Source organism: Oncorhynchus nerka, linkage group LG28 (genome assembly GCF_034236695.1).
Source record: "Oncorhynchus nerka isolate Pitt River linkage group LG28, Oner_Uvic_2.0, whole genome shotgun sequence".
Taxonomy (NCBI): Eukaryota; Metazoa; Chordata; class Actinopteri; order Salmoniformes; family Salmonidae; genus Oncorhynchus; species Oncorhynchus nerka.
The window spans coordinates 15,368,368-15,383,945 of NC_088423.1; the positions used below are offsets into that span (position 1 = coordinate 15,368,368).

General features: G+C 43.0%; 1 protein-coding gene across 3 annotated transcripts; it reads right to left on the reverse strand.

Annotated features, from left to right (window-relative positions):
• Positions 1 to 5,393: 5,393 nt before the first annotated feature.
• Positions 5,394 to 10,031, reverse strand: LOC115112912 (28 kDa heat- and acid-stable phosphoprotein-like). Of its 3 annotated transcripts, none has more exons than XM_065012653.1 (6): positions 9,966 to 10,031; positions 8,843 to 8,925; positions 7,733 to 7,810; positions 7,413 to 7,537; positions 7,004 to 7,155; positions 5,394 to 6,815 (listed from the first exon to the last, which is right to left on the reverse strand). In XM_065012653.1, exons 2-6 carry the CDS (start codon positions 8,861 to 8,863, stop codon positions 6,781 to 6,783), a joined length of 411 nt encoding a protein of 136 aa, XP_064868725.1. In that variant the 5' UTR covers positions 8,864 to 8,925; positions 9,966 to 10,031; the 3' UTR covers positions 5,394 to 6,780. The 3 variants fall into 3 exon arrangements, with proteins under 3 accessions (XP_064868725.1, XP_029495826.1, XP_029495827.1); XM_029639966.2 differs by lacking the exon at positions 9,966 to 10,031 and adding an exon at positions 9,565 to 9,762; XM_029639967.2 differs by lacking the exon at positions 9,966 to 10,031 and adding an exon at positions 9,565 to 9,760 and having other exon boundaries at positions 5,394 to 6,809.
• Between the last annotated feature and the right edge of the window lie 5,547 nt (positions 10,032 to 15,578).

Genomic DNA, 15,578 nt, shown 5'->3' on the forward strand with positions numbered 1-15,578 from the left:
ACCTGGCAGTGTGGTACCAGAACGACAACCTCTCCCTCAACGTCAGTACGACCAAGGAGCTGATCGTGGACTACAGGAAACGGGGGAGTGAGCACACCCCTATCCACATTGACGGGGTCACGGTGGAGCAGGTCGAGAGCTTCAAGTTACTCTGTGTCCAAATCACTTAAGACTTAAAATGGTCTAAACACACACGCAGTCATGAAGCAGGGACAACAGCGCCTCTTCCCGTGGCACGGGCCTTAAAATCCTCCAGAAGTTCTACAGCTGTAACATTGAGAGAATTTTGACTGGCTGCATCACTGCCTGGTATGGCATCGACCTCGATCGCATGGCGCTACACAGAGTGGTCCCGGAAAGCCCAGTACATCTCTGGGGCCGAGCTCCCTGCCATCCAGGACATCTATATTAGGTAGTGTGAAAGGAAGGCCAGAACAATCATGAAAGACTCTAACCACCCAAGCCATAGACTATTCTCTCTGCTTCCTACACCCAAACAAGGGCACTGCGTTCATCCACCTCTGGCCTGCTCGCCTCCCTACCACTGAGGAAGTACAGTTCCCGCTCAGCCCAGTCAAAACTGTTCGCTCTGGCCCCCAATGGTGGAACAAACTCCCTCACGACGCCAGGACAGCGGAGTCAATCACCACCTTCCGGAGACACCTGAAACCCCACCTCTTTAAGGAATACCTAGGATAGGATAAAGTAATCCTTCTCACCCCCCCCCCCTTAAAAGACCTAGATGCACTATTGTAAAGTGGCTGTTCCACTGGATGTCATAAGGTGAAAGCACCAATTTGTAAGTCGCTCTGGATAAGAGCGCCTGCTAAATGACTTAAATGTAATGTAAATGCTTCCGCACGCCAAGCGATACTGGTGCATCAAGTCTGGCACCTACAGGGTCTTAAACAGCTTCTATCCCCATGCCATAAGACTGTTACATAGCTAACAAAATAGCCACACAGACTATCGGAGCTAACCTTGTATCCTCATTGACCTTTTTATTTTTGTCACTATGCACACTCACAGGGCCGTACACACTCGCACACACTCCATCATCTGCTCACTCGCACATAACATGCACATACATTTATACTGACACGACACACATGCACACCCACTCAAATCAAATCGTGCAGACACACACACCCAATCACATACAAACTGCTGCTACTTTGTTTATCTTATATCCTGATGCCTAGTTCCCTTAACCCTATACATACAGTTAAAGTCGGACGTTTACACACGTTTAGGTTGGAGTCATTAAAACTTGTTTTTCAACCACTCCACAAATTTCTTGTTAAAAAACTCTAGTTTTGGCAAGTCGGTTAGGACATCTACTTTGTGCATGACACAAGTCATTTTTCCAACAATTGTTTACAGACAGATTATTTCACTTATAATTCACTGTATCACAATTCCAGTGGGTCAGAAGTTTACATACACTAAGTTGACTGTGCCTTTAAACAGCTTGGAAAATTCCAGAAAATGATGTCATGGCTTTAAAAGCTTCTGATCGGCTAATTGACATCATTTGAGTCAATTGGAGGTGTACCTGTGGATATATTTCAAGGCCTACCTTCAAACTCAGTGCCTCTTTGCTTGACATCATGGGAAAATCAAAAGAAATCAGCCAAGACCTCAGAAATAAAATTGTAGACCTCCCCAAGTCTGGTTTATCCTTGGGAGCAATTTCCAAACGCCTGAAGGTACCAAGTTCATCTATACAAACAATAGTACGCAAGTATAAACACCATGGGACCACATAGCCGTCATACAGCTCAGGAAGGAGACGCGTTCTGTCTCCTAGAGATGAACGTACTTTGGTGCGAAAACTGCAAATCAATCCCAGTACAACAGCAAAGGACCTTGTGAAGATGCTGGAGGAAACAGGTACAAAAGTATCCATATCCACAGTAAAACGAGTCCTATATCGACATAACCTGAAAGGCCCCTCAGCAAGGAAGAAGCCACTGCTCCATAACCGCCGTAAAAAAGCCAGACTACGGTTTGCAACTGGGGACAAAGACGGGGACAAAGATTGTACTTTTTGGAGAAATGTCCTCTGGTCTGATGAAACAAAAATAGAACTGTTTGGCCATAATGACCATTGTTATGTTTGGAGGAAAAAGGGGGATGCTTGCAAGCCGAAGAACACCATCCCAACCGTGAAGCACGGGGGTAGCAGCATCATGTTGTGGGAGTGCTTTGCTGCAGGAGGGACTGGTGCACTTCACAAAATAGATGGCATCATGAGGGGGAAAATGATGTGGATATATTGAAGCAACATCTCAAGACATCAGTCAGGAAGTTAAAGCTTGGTCACAAAGGGGTCTTCAAAATGGACAATGACACCAAGCATACTTCCAAAGTTATGGCAAAATGGCTTAGGGAGGGACAACAAAGTCAAGGTATTGGAGTGGCCATCACAAAGCCCTGACCTCAATCCTATAGAAGGTTTGTGGGCAGAACTGAAAAAGCGTGTGCGAGCAAGGTCTACAAACCTGACTCAGTTACACCAGCTCTGTCAGGAGGAATGGGCCAAAATTCACCCAACTTATTGTGGGAAGCTTGTGGAAGACTACCCGAAACATATGACCCAAGTTAAACAATTTAAAGGCAATGCAACCAAATACTAATTGAGTGTATGTAAACTTCTGACCCACTGGGAATGTGATGAAAGAAATAAAAGCTGAAATAAATCTTTCTCTCTATTATTCTGACATTTCATTCTTAAGATAAAGTGATGATCCTAACTGACCTAAGACAGGGAATCTTTACTAAGATTAAATGTCAGGAATTGTGAAAAACTGAGTTTAAATGTATTTGGCTAAGATGTATGTAAACTTCTGACTTCAACTGTATCTACCTTCATTACTCAAATAACCTGCACATTGTAAATATGGTTTTGAAACTGACGCTGTATATAGTATGCTTACTTACTTATTGTGTTCTTCATATTTCTTATTATTTCTCGTGTGTTTTTTCTAGTAATACATTGTTATTGATTATTACATTTTTGGGTTTTGAGTTTGCAAGAATGGCATTTCACGGTACTTGTACATGTGACATTAAAACTTGAAACAAAGACTAGGGAGGTTTCCAATGCCTCGCAGGGAGAACCTATTGGTAGATAGGTAACATTTTTAAAAGCAGTAATTATTAATATCACCATGAGGTCAATTAGTGACTTCAAAACTGCAACAGAGTTTAACGGCCGTGATTGGAGAAAACAGAGGATGGATCAAAATCATTATAGTTACTACACAATATTAACCCAATTGACAGAGTGAAAAGGAAACCTGTACAGAATAAAAAATATTCCAAGGCATGCATCCTAAGGTATTACTGCAAAAAATGTGTAAAAGCAATTACATTTTTGTCTTGAATACAAACTGTTAATGAGTACCACTCTCCATATTTTCAAGAATAGTTGTGACTGCATCACATTATGGGTATGCTTGGCTTGTAATCGTTAAGGACTGGGGAGTTTTTCCTGTTTATTTTTTATCCTGAATGGATCTATGCACAGGCAAAATCCTAGAGGAAAACCTGGTTCAGCAAAACTTGCTTTTTACCAGACACTGTGAGATTAATTAACCTTTCAGCAGGACAATAACCTAAAACACGAGGCAAAAATCTATACTGGAGTTGCTAATCAAGAAGACAGAGCTTGAAGAATTTTGAAAAGAATAATGGCCAAATGTTGCACAATCCAAGTGTGGAAAGCTCTTAGATTTACCCAGAATGGCAGCGATTATAGCAGACTAAGGTGTTTTTACAAAGCATTTACTCAAGTGGTGTGAATACTTATGTGAATGACATATCTGTATTACATTTTCAATACATCTGCAAAAATGTATAAAAACATGTTTTAACTTTGTCATTATGGTGTATTGTGTGTAGACGGGTGAGATTTTCAGGCTATAAGACAACAAAATGTGAAATAAGTCAACGAGTATAAATACTTTCTGAAGGCTCTGTAACTGAGTATATGTTGGTTGAGGTTGCACCATACATACTGTAGTAGATTGTGGTAGTAAAAAGAGACACCTAACATTTTATTTTTAAAAATGCATGACTGAATAGAGGCCTCTTTGTCAACATCAATCCTTCCTGAAAACTTGAGGACATGCATGATACTTACTTTACAGGAGAATCTAAATAGGTCTTTCTTTATGGTGATATTATGGGTTAATACTGGGCCATCTGACATCTCCTGGATTCTGTTGTCTACACTTCTGTAAATGGAAGCAGTCTGTCCACAGCACACACCAGATCATGATGTGAGAAGAGGAAACATTATTGACATCTGGGGTTAGGACTTCTCATATTGAATCTAATAATGATGGTATGTGAGTGGCGATTTAACAGCCATCTATCCTTTTTTCATAGGCTTATATTATAGTTTGGACACACCACTGGATAAATACAGATTGCATGCAGTTCTAAACATTTCCAGTGTATCTACAATAGCAGTAAAGTTGCATGATGTATGTGCAGATTGTCAGTTATGGTCTTTTCAAATACTGCAGCCTGGTGGCAACAGTGAAATGGCTAGTTATAGGTATGAGGTGATGGGTGAAGTGTTGAAAATGAATGAGCAACAATCTTCAGCCCATATACATACAATAATGTGTTGGACCTGTATGTATTATAGAGACCATCAGTGCTGTCACCCAAATCCACTACAGCAGGGGTGTCAAACTGGTTCCATGGAGGGCCTAATTAATAGCTAGACAACCAGGTGTGGGGAGTTCCTTACTAATTAGTGACCTTAATTCATCAGTCAGGTATAAGGGAGGAGCGAAAACCCGCAGCCACTAGGCTCTCTGTGGAATGAGTTTGACACCTGTGCACTACAGCAGGGTTTGCCAAACTCGGTCCTGGGGCCTCCCCTGGGTGCATGTTTTGGTTTTTGCCCTTGCAGCTGCCCACATCTGATTAAAATAATCAAAGCTTGTTGAGTTGATTATTTTTATCAGCTGTGTAGTGCAGCCAGTGGGGGCACCAGGACAGTTTGGGAAACCCTGCACTACAGTATCATAATCTTGTGTCATCACTCCTGTTCCACGACACCATAGAAGCCAAGCAGTGGAGTGGAGTTTTTCACACCATCTATCAGAGCATTCACATCAGCATTTGAAGCAAAAGCAGATCTTTTGTCTGAATAGCTTTGTGGGGTACAAGGACAAACTTCTATACAATGGTGTACAGGCCTAAAAACAACCACCGTCAACTGTACATAGGCCTACAACTTCTGAAATGTCATATTTGATGTGGTGTAGACCAGCGGTTCCCACCGTAATACAGTAAGTGAAAGGTTGGAAACCACAGGTCTAGACCATGGATGTATTGTGTAAGTCCATTCAAATCAAAACCAATTCAAATAGTTATTCATTCATCTATTAATGTATTTATTTCTATACAACAAAATTAAAATAGACGAGTCAACCAATTATCTGACCAATCCTTTCAGTCCTGGAGAGTCCTTTTTATAAACATTAAAACACTTTGTATATACTATGTTTTCAAGAGAGAAATTAGTTTTCGCCACAACCTCAATTCAGAGAATATTGCTTTCCTGTTAAAGGCATATCAGGTTCCAACCATTGCACTACAGCATAGCACCGTCATGACTACCAGAGAGACAGACAGTGGGCGAGTTCCTCTGCCCAGGGGTTGCTGATGCCTGCCAGATCTTATAACGTCTGGATGTTATAGCAATCTGGTGCCCGACAGCAGTCGATGACGTGGCACGCAACCATTGGCTGATGCATGCAATGTCTGAGCAGGGGAACGCAACCATTGACTTGGTCCTGTGTTAACTGTTAAAGGGAACAAAATAATGGTCCCTTTCAAGAGAAATCCATAGTGACCCATAGTGCTGAGAAAGAGACATCCAGTAGGAGGCTATAGCGATGCTTTTTCAATTTTATTATTGTGAAATATCATTATGCCCCGTTTTATACCAATATAACTTTTTTACTAGTTGTTACACTGCCAGGTGGTTTAAAGAGAAATTAGAGCAAGGTGACAGCTCAAATAGTTGAACATGTCTGGGCAGAAAAACCAACACATAAAACAGAATAAAATCTCCAGGAAATGAACAGCCTACAAGTAAAGTGGCATAAAGGCTGATTGATTCCTTGACGTATGTTTTGTCAGACACTACTGCCTCTGGGACAGCTCTTTCCAACATCTTTCATTTGCAGCCAAAGGCCTTTAAAATGGTCAGGTTGTGAATGAAGACACAGCCGGTAGAGACAAAGGCCAGAACAAGACAATAAAGAGTACATAGACTTCCTATATAAGATGGATCTGACTAGTGTTCCTCAATCCCAACCACCTCCTCTTGAATCACCTTAAAACAGGTTAGATGAAAGAGAAGGTATACAAACCCCTCATCATCCCAACATTTCCCATTCCTAAGTAAACAGTGTTAAAATGTAAAAATTAAAGAATGATCTCCAGCAGCTTTAGAATAAGAACACAGGGGAGGAGTGAAGACACTAGAACACCTGCCGTTGTAACCTCACATAATTCAGAGAAACTAAACAGGCGTACCCACCTCCACCCCCCCCCCCCTTTCCCGTGTCCTCCAAAAACACCCCGCTCACACCCTTCTCTCATTGGAGATGAAGGGCAGGAGCCGAAGCACATGGTACACCTGAGCCGACAACCCTCGTATTGGTCCCCTCCCCTCCCTCCTACAATCTTCTCTCGTCTCTCCAGCCTCCGCAGAACGTTTGCCAGGCCAAGTCCTCGGGAGACAGGGGACTAATGCTTGGACTTGGAGTCTTCAGCTTCTTTTTCTAGGAAATCGTCAGATAAAGACACAGTCGGTTAGGCACTGAATTCAAAAGGAGTAACACTTAAACCAGTCTGTCTGAATTAACACAACAGTGCCTGTATGGCCGTCTCAGATTACCATTGAGAAATACCAATACCTAGCGGACTTTACAGCACAAAGTACTAGCACAGTAGATGTGTAATCCCTCACCTTTTTTGAGGCCGTCCCTCTTCTTTTGCGCGTCCTCTCTCTGCTTCTTGATGATGGCCAGCCTGGCGAGGTCAGCCCGTGCCTGGTCCGTCTTCCCCTCCAGGTGCAGCTTCATGTAGCGCTCCTTTGCCTTCTGCTTCTCAATCTCCTCCCTGAGACAGAGCGTAACAAAGTCCTGCTATCAAAAAGTCCAAGGTCTATTAACAACCCCACCACATTTGCTGTTATCATATCCATCTGAATGTTAACTGGGCGTGCTGAGTGGAAATTAAATCAATCTTCTTGCCGACACCTATTCCCAAGACCTTCACTAACCCAAACGCTTCCAAGTCAAAACAGGTTATTTCTGAAATTACTACCTTTAGTCATTTAATTTTAGGCATAGGCCTGAGACTTGAAGGACCCCCACCTCTCTCTGCGTGACAGCTCTTTGGGTGCGTTGACATCTAGCTCGGTCACCTTCTTACTTTTCTGCGATATGCGGTTGGGATTCTCAATCTCGATCAATCCCTCCACTCCACTCTTCTTCTTGTTCTGCAATAACAGAGAACGTCAAGACATTGAACAGAGTCAACATTGCAGCTCTGACTACAGTAGTGTTGGCAGGTAACACTTTCAAAGTGAGTAGGAGAATCTTCACAAGTCTCTCAGTAAAACCCCACATCAACACTTCTAATTCCTTGGCGGGAGGCCTAGAACTAGACATTAAAAAGGAGCGCCCTCACTCACAATGTCCTCCTCTTCACTGCTGCTGTCGTCAGATCCTGATGACTTCTCCTCCTCCTTCTCTACCCCGCCATTCGCCTCCTGTCACACACACACCTATTAAATCATGTTAAAGCCATCATGTCCGTGTTTGAAATGCATTTCTCATACCTTGGAGTATATATGTCAATGTTACCATAAAGCAAAGCAGTTCGACACACACACACACACACAACAACACAGAGTTACACATGGAGTAAAACAAACATACAGTCAATAATACAGTAGAAAAACAAGTCTATATACAATGTGAGCAAATGAGGTGAGATAAGGGATGCAAAGGCAAAAAACAAAAAAGGCCATGGTGGTGAAGTAAATACAATATAGCAAGTAAAACACTGGAATGGTAGATTTGCAGTGGAAGAAAGTGCAAAGTAGAGAGAGAAATAATGGGGTGCAAAGGTGCAAAATAAATAAATAAATACAGTAGGGGGAGAGGTAGTTGTTTGGGCTAAATTATAGATGGGCTATGTACAGGTGCAGTAATATGTGAGCTGCTCTGACAGCTGGTGCTTAAAGCTAGTGAGGGAGATAAGCGTTTCCAGTTTCAGAGATTTTTGTAGTTCGTTCCAGTCATTGGCAGCAGAGAACTGGAAGGAGAGGCGGCCAAAGTAGGAATTGGCTTTGGGGGTGACCTGAGAGATATACCTGCCGGAGCGCGTACTACAGGTGGGTGCTGCTATGGTGACCAGCGAGCTGACAAAACAGATGGCACTGTGATAGACTGCATCCAATTTATTGAGTAGGGTATTGGAGGCTATTTTGTAAATGACTTCGTCGAAGTCGAGGATCAGGAGGACGGTCAGTTTTACAAGGGTATGTGTCGAATTGCTTTGCTTTATCTTGGCCAGGTCACAGTTGCAAATGAGAACTTGTTCTCAACTAGCCTACCTGGTTAAATAAAAAAATGTGTGGGTATACAGACCTGCAAGCCACTGCGGCCTCTCATGCAGAGTTCAGATGTTTTGTAGCACCCACCCCCATCAAAGTTACCCATTACTGGTCTAGAGCTTTTGTTACTCACAAAGGTACAAAAACTTGATATCCCCTCAGAGACATGTGTCCTTTACTCACCAGCTCCCTCTGTGCTTTCATCTGTCTGTCGATCTCTTCTGGGTTGCTGAACTGCTTTCCCCGACCCTTGTGACCTTTTTTACCTTAAAACCCCAAATGAGAGAGCGCGTGGCATGTTGTAGAGATAACAGAGAACAAGAGATGAGTCAGACATGACGTTTACTCACTGCGGCATGGTTAACTACAGATGTCAGAATCCAATCCATAAAAGTAAAAGTGATGCAACTTCTTCGCTGCCTGGATACATTTGTGGCATAACTCATTAGCCACATATCATTACTATCAGGGGGGACAGTACATGCTTGCCAAGAAACATGATACTGACATGAACGTAAATGGATGAATTCAACCGGGTGCACATGGTGCTAGCCAGATGAACAGTTTAGCTAACATTAGCTAGTGACAGTAGCCTAACAGCTAGCAAGCTAACAACTAACGTTACATAGTTAACGTTAGCGTATAGTGACTACTGTAGCTAGATGGCTATCTGGCAAATCAAGTTGCCAGGTGTCAATTTGCTTCTCTATGGCTAGTGGCTAGCAAGCGATGTCAGTTCTCACGAAACGGGGAACCTCAACAAAACATACATTTTGCTAGATCCTTCCAAGTCGCTAGCTAACGCTAGTTAGCTATATTTATTTGAAGGTAATGTTCCGTTGTATGGCTAGCTAACGTTAGCTACATTTGGAACGTTAGCAAAAATAACGGCGTTTGATACTTACCGCCTCTTGGCATATTTGGTACAGGAACTTGAACAACTAACACAGAAAATGTATTTAAAAATAAATCACTTCACTGTTTCCAGCAAAACAGTGTTTATTTTCCAAAGAAAAGGCCTTCACAAGAAAATACTTGTCTCCTGCTAGACAAATGCACAATACTTTACCCGCTTCAGAGCAACAAGAGCGAAAGGCTGTGATGATGCAATATTCAGCCAATCGCTAGACAGGAATTTTGACAGGCTTGTCAACAGACCATTCATATCACCAAAATACATGCAGAGTGGACGGAAAGTAAACACAGCCAATGAAAACATATATCTGTAAGTGCGTTGCTTTAGTAAGCACCGCCCTAATTATTTTATGTGGCGGTCATTTTTGAATTAGAAAATATTGCACTTTACCAGCCAGCCAGAGCCAGGTGTCCAAATCACAAACGACTTAAAACGGTCCACTCACACAGCTGTGAAGGCACGACAGCGCTTCTTCCCCCTCAGGAAGTGAAAAAGTTTGGCATGGGCCCTCAAATCGTCCAAAAGTTATACAGCTGCACCAATGAGAGTATCTTTGATTGGCTGCTTCACTGCTTGGTTTGGCAACAGCACTGCCCAAGATCACATGGTGCATGGAGGGTGGTGGGGACAACCCAGTACATCACTGGGGCCGAACTCCCTGCCATCCAGGACCTCTATATCAGGAGGTGGGAAAGCAAGGCCCAGACAATTGTTAAATTCTCCAGCCATCCGAGCCATAGACTCTGCTTCTGCACAGCAAGCGGTACCGGTGCATCAAATCTGACACCAGGCACTGCATTCTGGTCTCAGAGCATATCGTATTATTCTGTATGTAAATCGGAGACACTCCATTTAGTCATAGACTGTTCTTTCTGCTACTGCACAGCAAGCGGTACTGGAGCGCCAAGTCTAGGTCAAGAAGGCTTCTTAACTTCTTCTACCCTCAAGCCATAACTCTTGAACAGTTAATCAAATGGCTAACCGGACTATTTGCATTGTCCCCACCCCAACCTCATTTTTATGCTGCTGCCACTCTCTGTCTATTATCCATGCATAGTCACTTTACCTCTACCTACACGTACATATTACCTCGACTAACCGGTGCCCCCGCACATTGACTCTGTACTGGAACCCCTTGTAAATAGCCTCGCTACTATTATTTTATTGTTGCTCCTTAATTATTTGTTATATTTCTAATTCAAATATATATATTCTTAAAACTGCATTGTTGGTTAAGGGCTTGTAAGTAAGCATTTCACCTGTTGTTCACCTGCTGTATTCTGCGCATGAGACAAATAAAATTGTTTTTGATTTAGTATGATATGTTACGTTTCATATGGTATGTATTAATTTGTGGATGTCCTTCACCCATTTCAGATGATTTGTTACTAATTACAATTTGTACAATATGCACATTTAAAAAAAATGTACAATATATTACGAATTTGCAAAAATGTATGATATGTTACAAATTCTAGCCAGGTGGCTGGCTGGCTAATGTCAGCCAGGCTAGGGGTTAAGGTTAAGTTGAGGTTAAAGAATTAAGGTTAGGGGAAGGGTTAGCTAAAACGGTTAAGGTTAGGGGAAGGGTTAGTTAAAATGTGAAGTAGTTGAAAAGTAGCTAAAAAAGTATTAAGTAGTTGGAAAGTCGTTAATTAGCTAAAATGCTCAAGTTTTATGTGATGTGATTCGAACTCACAACCTTTGGGTTTACCTGAAGTAAGGTTTGTCTTATGTAACCATACCAAATGTAACTTATCGTACTAATTTGAGTGTCCCGTATTTCCAATTACTATGTTACGTCTAGTCTATGAGACCAGGTTGTTCTCCAAAAACAGCTTATATTCACAAGCAATAAGATTGCTAAATAGCTAACAGAATGGCTACACGGACTAAGTTGACCCCCTTGTATTTTATTTTGCACTGTCTCTACGCACACTCACAGGACTCTGCACACTCCAACACACACACAAACACTTCATAATTTGTTCACACACATAACATGCAGATACAGTACATTTATACTGACTCTACACACACACACACACACACACAATCATAAGCGCGTGCATTGAGAATTTGTGGCCAATCCTCAAGAGGCGGGTGGACAAACAAAAACACACCAATTCTGACAAACTCCATGCATTGAGTATGCAGGAATGGGCTGCCATCAGTCAGGATGTGGCCCAGAAGTTAATTGACAGCATGCCAGGGCGGATTGCAGAGGTCTTGAAAAAGAAGGGTCAACACCGCAAATGTAGACTCTTTGCATGAACTTCATGTCACTGTCAATAAAAGCCTTTGACACTTATGAAATGCTTGTAATTTTACTTCAGCATTCCATAGTAACATCTGACAAAAATATCTAAAGACAATGAAGCAGCAAACTTTGTGAAAATTAATATTTGTGTCATTCTCAAAACTTTTGTCCACGACTGTACACATGGTTAGCAGATGTTATTGCTAGTGTAGCGAAATGCTTATAATTACACTTTGAATAATGTATCAATACACCCAGTCACTACAAAGGTACTGGTGTCCTTCCTAACTCAGTTTCTGGAGAGGAAGGAAACCGCTCAGGAATTTCACCATGAGGCCAATGGTGACTTTAAAACAGTTAAGAGTTTAATGGCTGTGATAGGAGAAAACTGAGGATGGATCAACAACATTGTAGTTACTCACAATACTAACCTAAATGACAGAGTGAAAAGAAGGAAGCCTGTACAGAATATATATATATTCCAAAACATGCAACCTGTTTGTGTAATGCTGCGGGTGTCGTGGGTGTGGAGTCAGACGCAGGAGACAGAGAGTGCAATGCTGTGCGTCTTTAATTGCACCAACGCACCACAGGGTACTCACAATAGTAACGACCCCAAACACAGGGAATGAAAATGTACAACGGAAAAGTCACGACCAGGCACTAACACGTACCTCTACAACAGAGCCTAAGGTTACACTGAAATAATCCCGCACAACAACCAGGCGGGCCGGCTGTCTAATAAAGACAAACTAATCATACCTAAACAGGTGCTACCAATAAACATACAAGGAGGGGGAGGAAAGACAATCAGTGGCAGCTAATAGGCCGGTGATGACGACCGCCGAGCGCCACTCGTGACAGTTTGCAACAAGGCACTAAAGTAAATCTGCAAAAATGTGGCTAATAAATTGACTTATGTCCTGAATACAAAGCGTTATGTTTGGGACAAATCCAACACAACACATCACTGAGTACCACTCTTCATATTTTAAAGCATGGTGATGCTTGTCATTGGGAAAGAACAATTTTCCCTCTAATTTTTTGGAGCACTGAGCAAATTTTTAAGTGTGAGAATTTTGTGCAACCTACGGCGTGCTTCAACAGTGAACACTGAGGCGGTACCCTTACAGTTTTAGACAGTAGCCAATAAGCTATTGTGGCATTTGAGTATAATATAGGCCTACCAACAAAACCAATAGAGCAAATCTGGCAGGTAGCCTGGTGGTAAGAGCATTGGGCCAGTAACCAAAAGGTTGCTGGATTGAATCGCTGAGTTGACGAGGTAAAAATCTGTCTTTCTGCCCCTGAACAAAGCAGTTAACCAACTGTTTCCCGGTAGGCTGTCATTGTAAATAAGAATGAGTTATTAACCGACTTGCCTAGTTAAATAAAGGTTAAATTTAAGAATGTTTTTAAAAATCCCATAACATTTTTACCTGGAAATAGCTTTTGATTTCTATGATATAGCCTACAGTCTATATGTGGTGTTCAACGCAGGCCTAAACTGCATGAGACATATAACGTTGTAGCATTATGAAGGGCTTGTTATTAATTCATTATTTTTTTACTTGGTCTTTAACACCATGGGCCAAATAGGTGACTGTACATTGTATTGTGTTGTATGATGCAAGAAACCACTTTACAAAATAAGAAAGAGAGAGAGAGAGAGAGAGAGAGAGAGAGAGAGAGAGAGAGAGGGAGAGAAAGAAAGAGAGAATTAGAGAGAGCATACTTAAATTCACACAGGACCCCGGATAAGACAGGGGAAATACTCCAACTATAACATACTGACCCTAGCCCTCCGACACATAAACAACTGCAGCATAAATACTGGATGCTGAGACAGGAGGGGTCAGGAGACACTGTGGCCCCATCCGATGATACCCCCAGACATGGCCAAACAGGTAGGATATAACCCCACCCACTTTGCCAAAGCACAGCCCCCACACCACTAGAGGGATATCTTCAACCACCAACTTACCATCCTTAGACAAGGCCGAGTATAGCCCACAAAGATCTCCCCCACAGCACAATCCAAGGGGGGGGCGCCAACCCAGACAGGAAGACCACGTCAGCGACTCAACCCACTCAAGTGACGCACCATCCTAGGGACGGCATGGAAGAGCACCAGTAAGCCAGTGACTCAGCCCCTGTAATAGGGTTAGAGGCAGAGAATCCCAGTGGAGAGAGGGGAACTGGCCAGGCAGAGAAAAGCAAGGGCTGTTTGTTGCTCCTGTGCCTTTCCGTTCACCTTCACACTCCTGGGCCAGACTACACCCAAATCAAAATCAAATCAAATTTTATTTGTCACATACACATGGTTAGCAGATGTTAATGCGAGTGTAGCGAAATGCTTGTGCTTCTAGTTCCGACAATGCAGTGATAACCAACAAGTAATCTAACTAACAATTCCAAAACTACTGTCTTATACACAGTGTAAGGGGATAAGGAATATGTACATAAGGATATATGAATGAGTGATGGTACAGAGCAGCATACAGTAGATGGTATCGAGTACAGTATATACATATGAGATGAGTATGTAGACAAAGTGGCATAGTTAAAGTGGCTAGTGACATAAGAATGCAGTCGATGATCTAGAGTACAGTATATACATATGCATATGAGATGAATAATGTAGGGTAAGTAACATTATATAAGGTAGCATTGTTTAAAGTGGCTAGTGATATATTTACATCATTTCCCATCAATTCCCATTATTAAAGTGGCTGGAGTTGGGTCAGTGTCAATGACAGCGTGTTGGCAGCAGCCACTCAATGTTAGTGGTGGCTGTTTAACAGTCTGATGGCCTTGAGATAGAAGCTGTTTTTCAGTCTCTCGGTCCCAGCTTTGATGCACCTGTACTGACCTCGCCTTCTGGATGATAGCGGGGTGAACAGGCAGTGGTTCGGGTGGTTGATGTCCTTGATGATCTTTATGGCCTTCCTGTAACATCGGGTGGTGTAGGTGTCCTGGAGGGCAGGTAGTTTGCCCCGGTGATGCGTTGTGCAGACCTCACTACCCTCTGGAGAGCCTTACGGTTGAGGGCGGAGCAGTTGCCGTACCAGGCGGTGATACAGCCCGCCAGGATGCTCTCGATTGTGCACCTGTAGAAGTTTGTGAGTGCTTTTGGTGACAAGCCGAATTTCTTCAGCCTCCTGAGGTTGAAGAGGCGCTGCTGCGCTTCTTCTTCACGACGCTGTCAGTGTGAGTGGACCAATTCAGTTTGTCTGTGATGTGTATGCCGAGGAACTTAAAACTTGCTACCCTCTCCACTACTGATCCATCGATGTGGATAGGGGTGTTCCTCTGCTGTTTCCTGAAGTCCACAATCATCTCCTTAGTTTTGTTGACGTTGAGTGTGAGGTTATTTTCCTGACACCACACTCCGAGGGCCCTCACCTCCTCCCTGTAGGCCGTCTCGTCGTTGTTGGTAATCAAGCCTACCACTGTTGTGTCGTCCGCAAACTTGATGATTGAGTTGGAGGCGTGCATGGCCACGCAGTCGTGGGTGAACAGGGAGTACAGGAGAGGGCTCAGAACGCACCCTTGTGGGGCCCCGTGTTGAGGATCAGCGGGGAGGAGATGTTGTTGCCTACCCTCACCACCTGTGGGCGGCCCGTCAGGAAGTCCAGTACCCAGTTGCACAGGGCGGGGTCGAGACCCAGGGTCTCGAGCTTGATGACGAGCTTGGAGGGTACTATGGTATTGAATGCCGAGCTGTAGTCGATGAACAGCAT

Coding starts and splice junctions, on each gene's coding strand:
- LOC115112912 (XM_029639966.2), bottom strand. Junction 7,811..8,842: donor TGAAAGCACAGAGGGAGCTG/GTGAGTAAAGGA, acceptor TGTGTGTGACAG/GAGGCGAATGGCGGGGTAGA. Junction 6,816..7,003: donor GAGGGACGGCCTCAAAAAAG/GTGAGGGATTAC, acceptor ACGATTTCCTAG/AAAAAGAAGCTGAAGACTCC.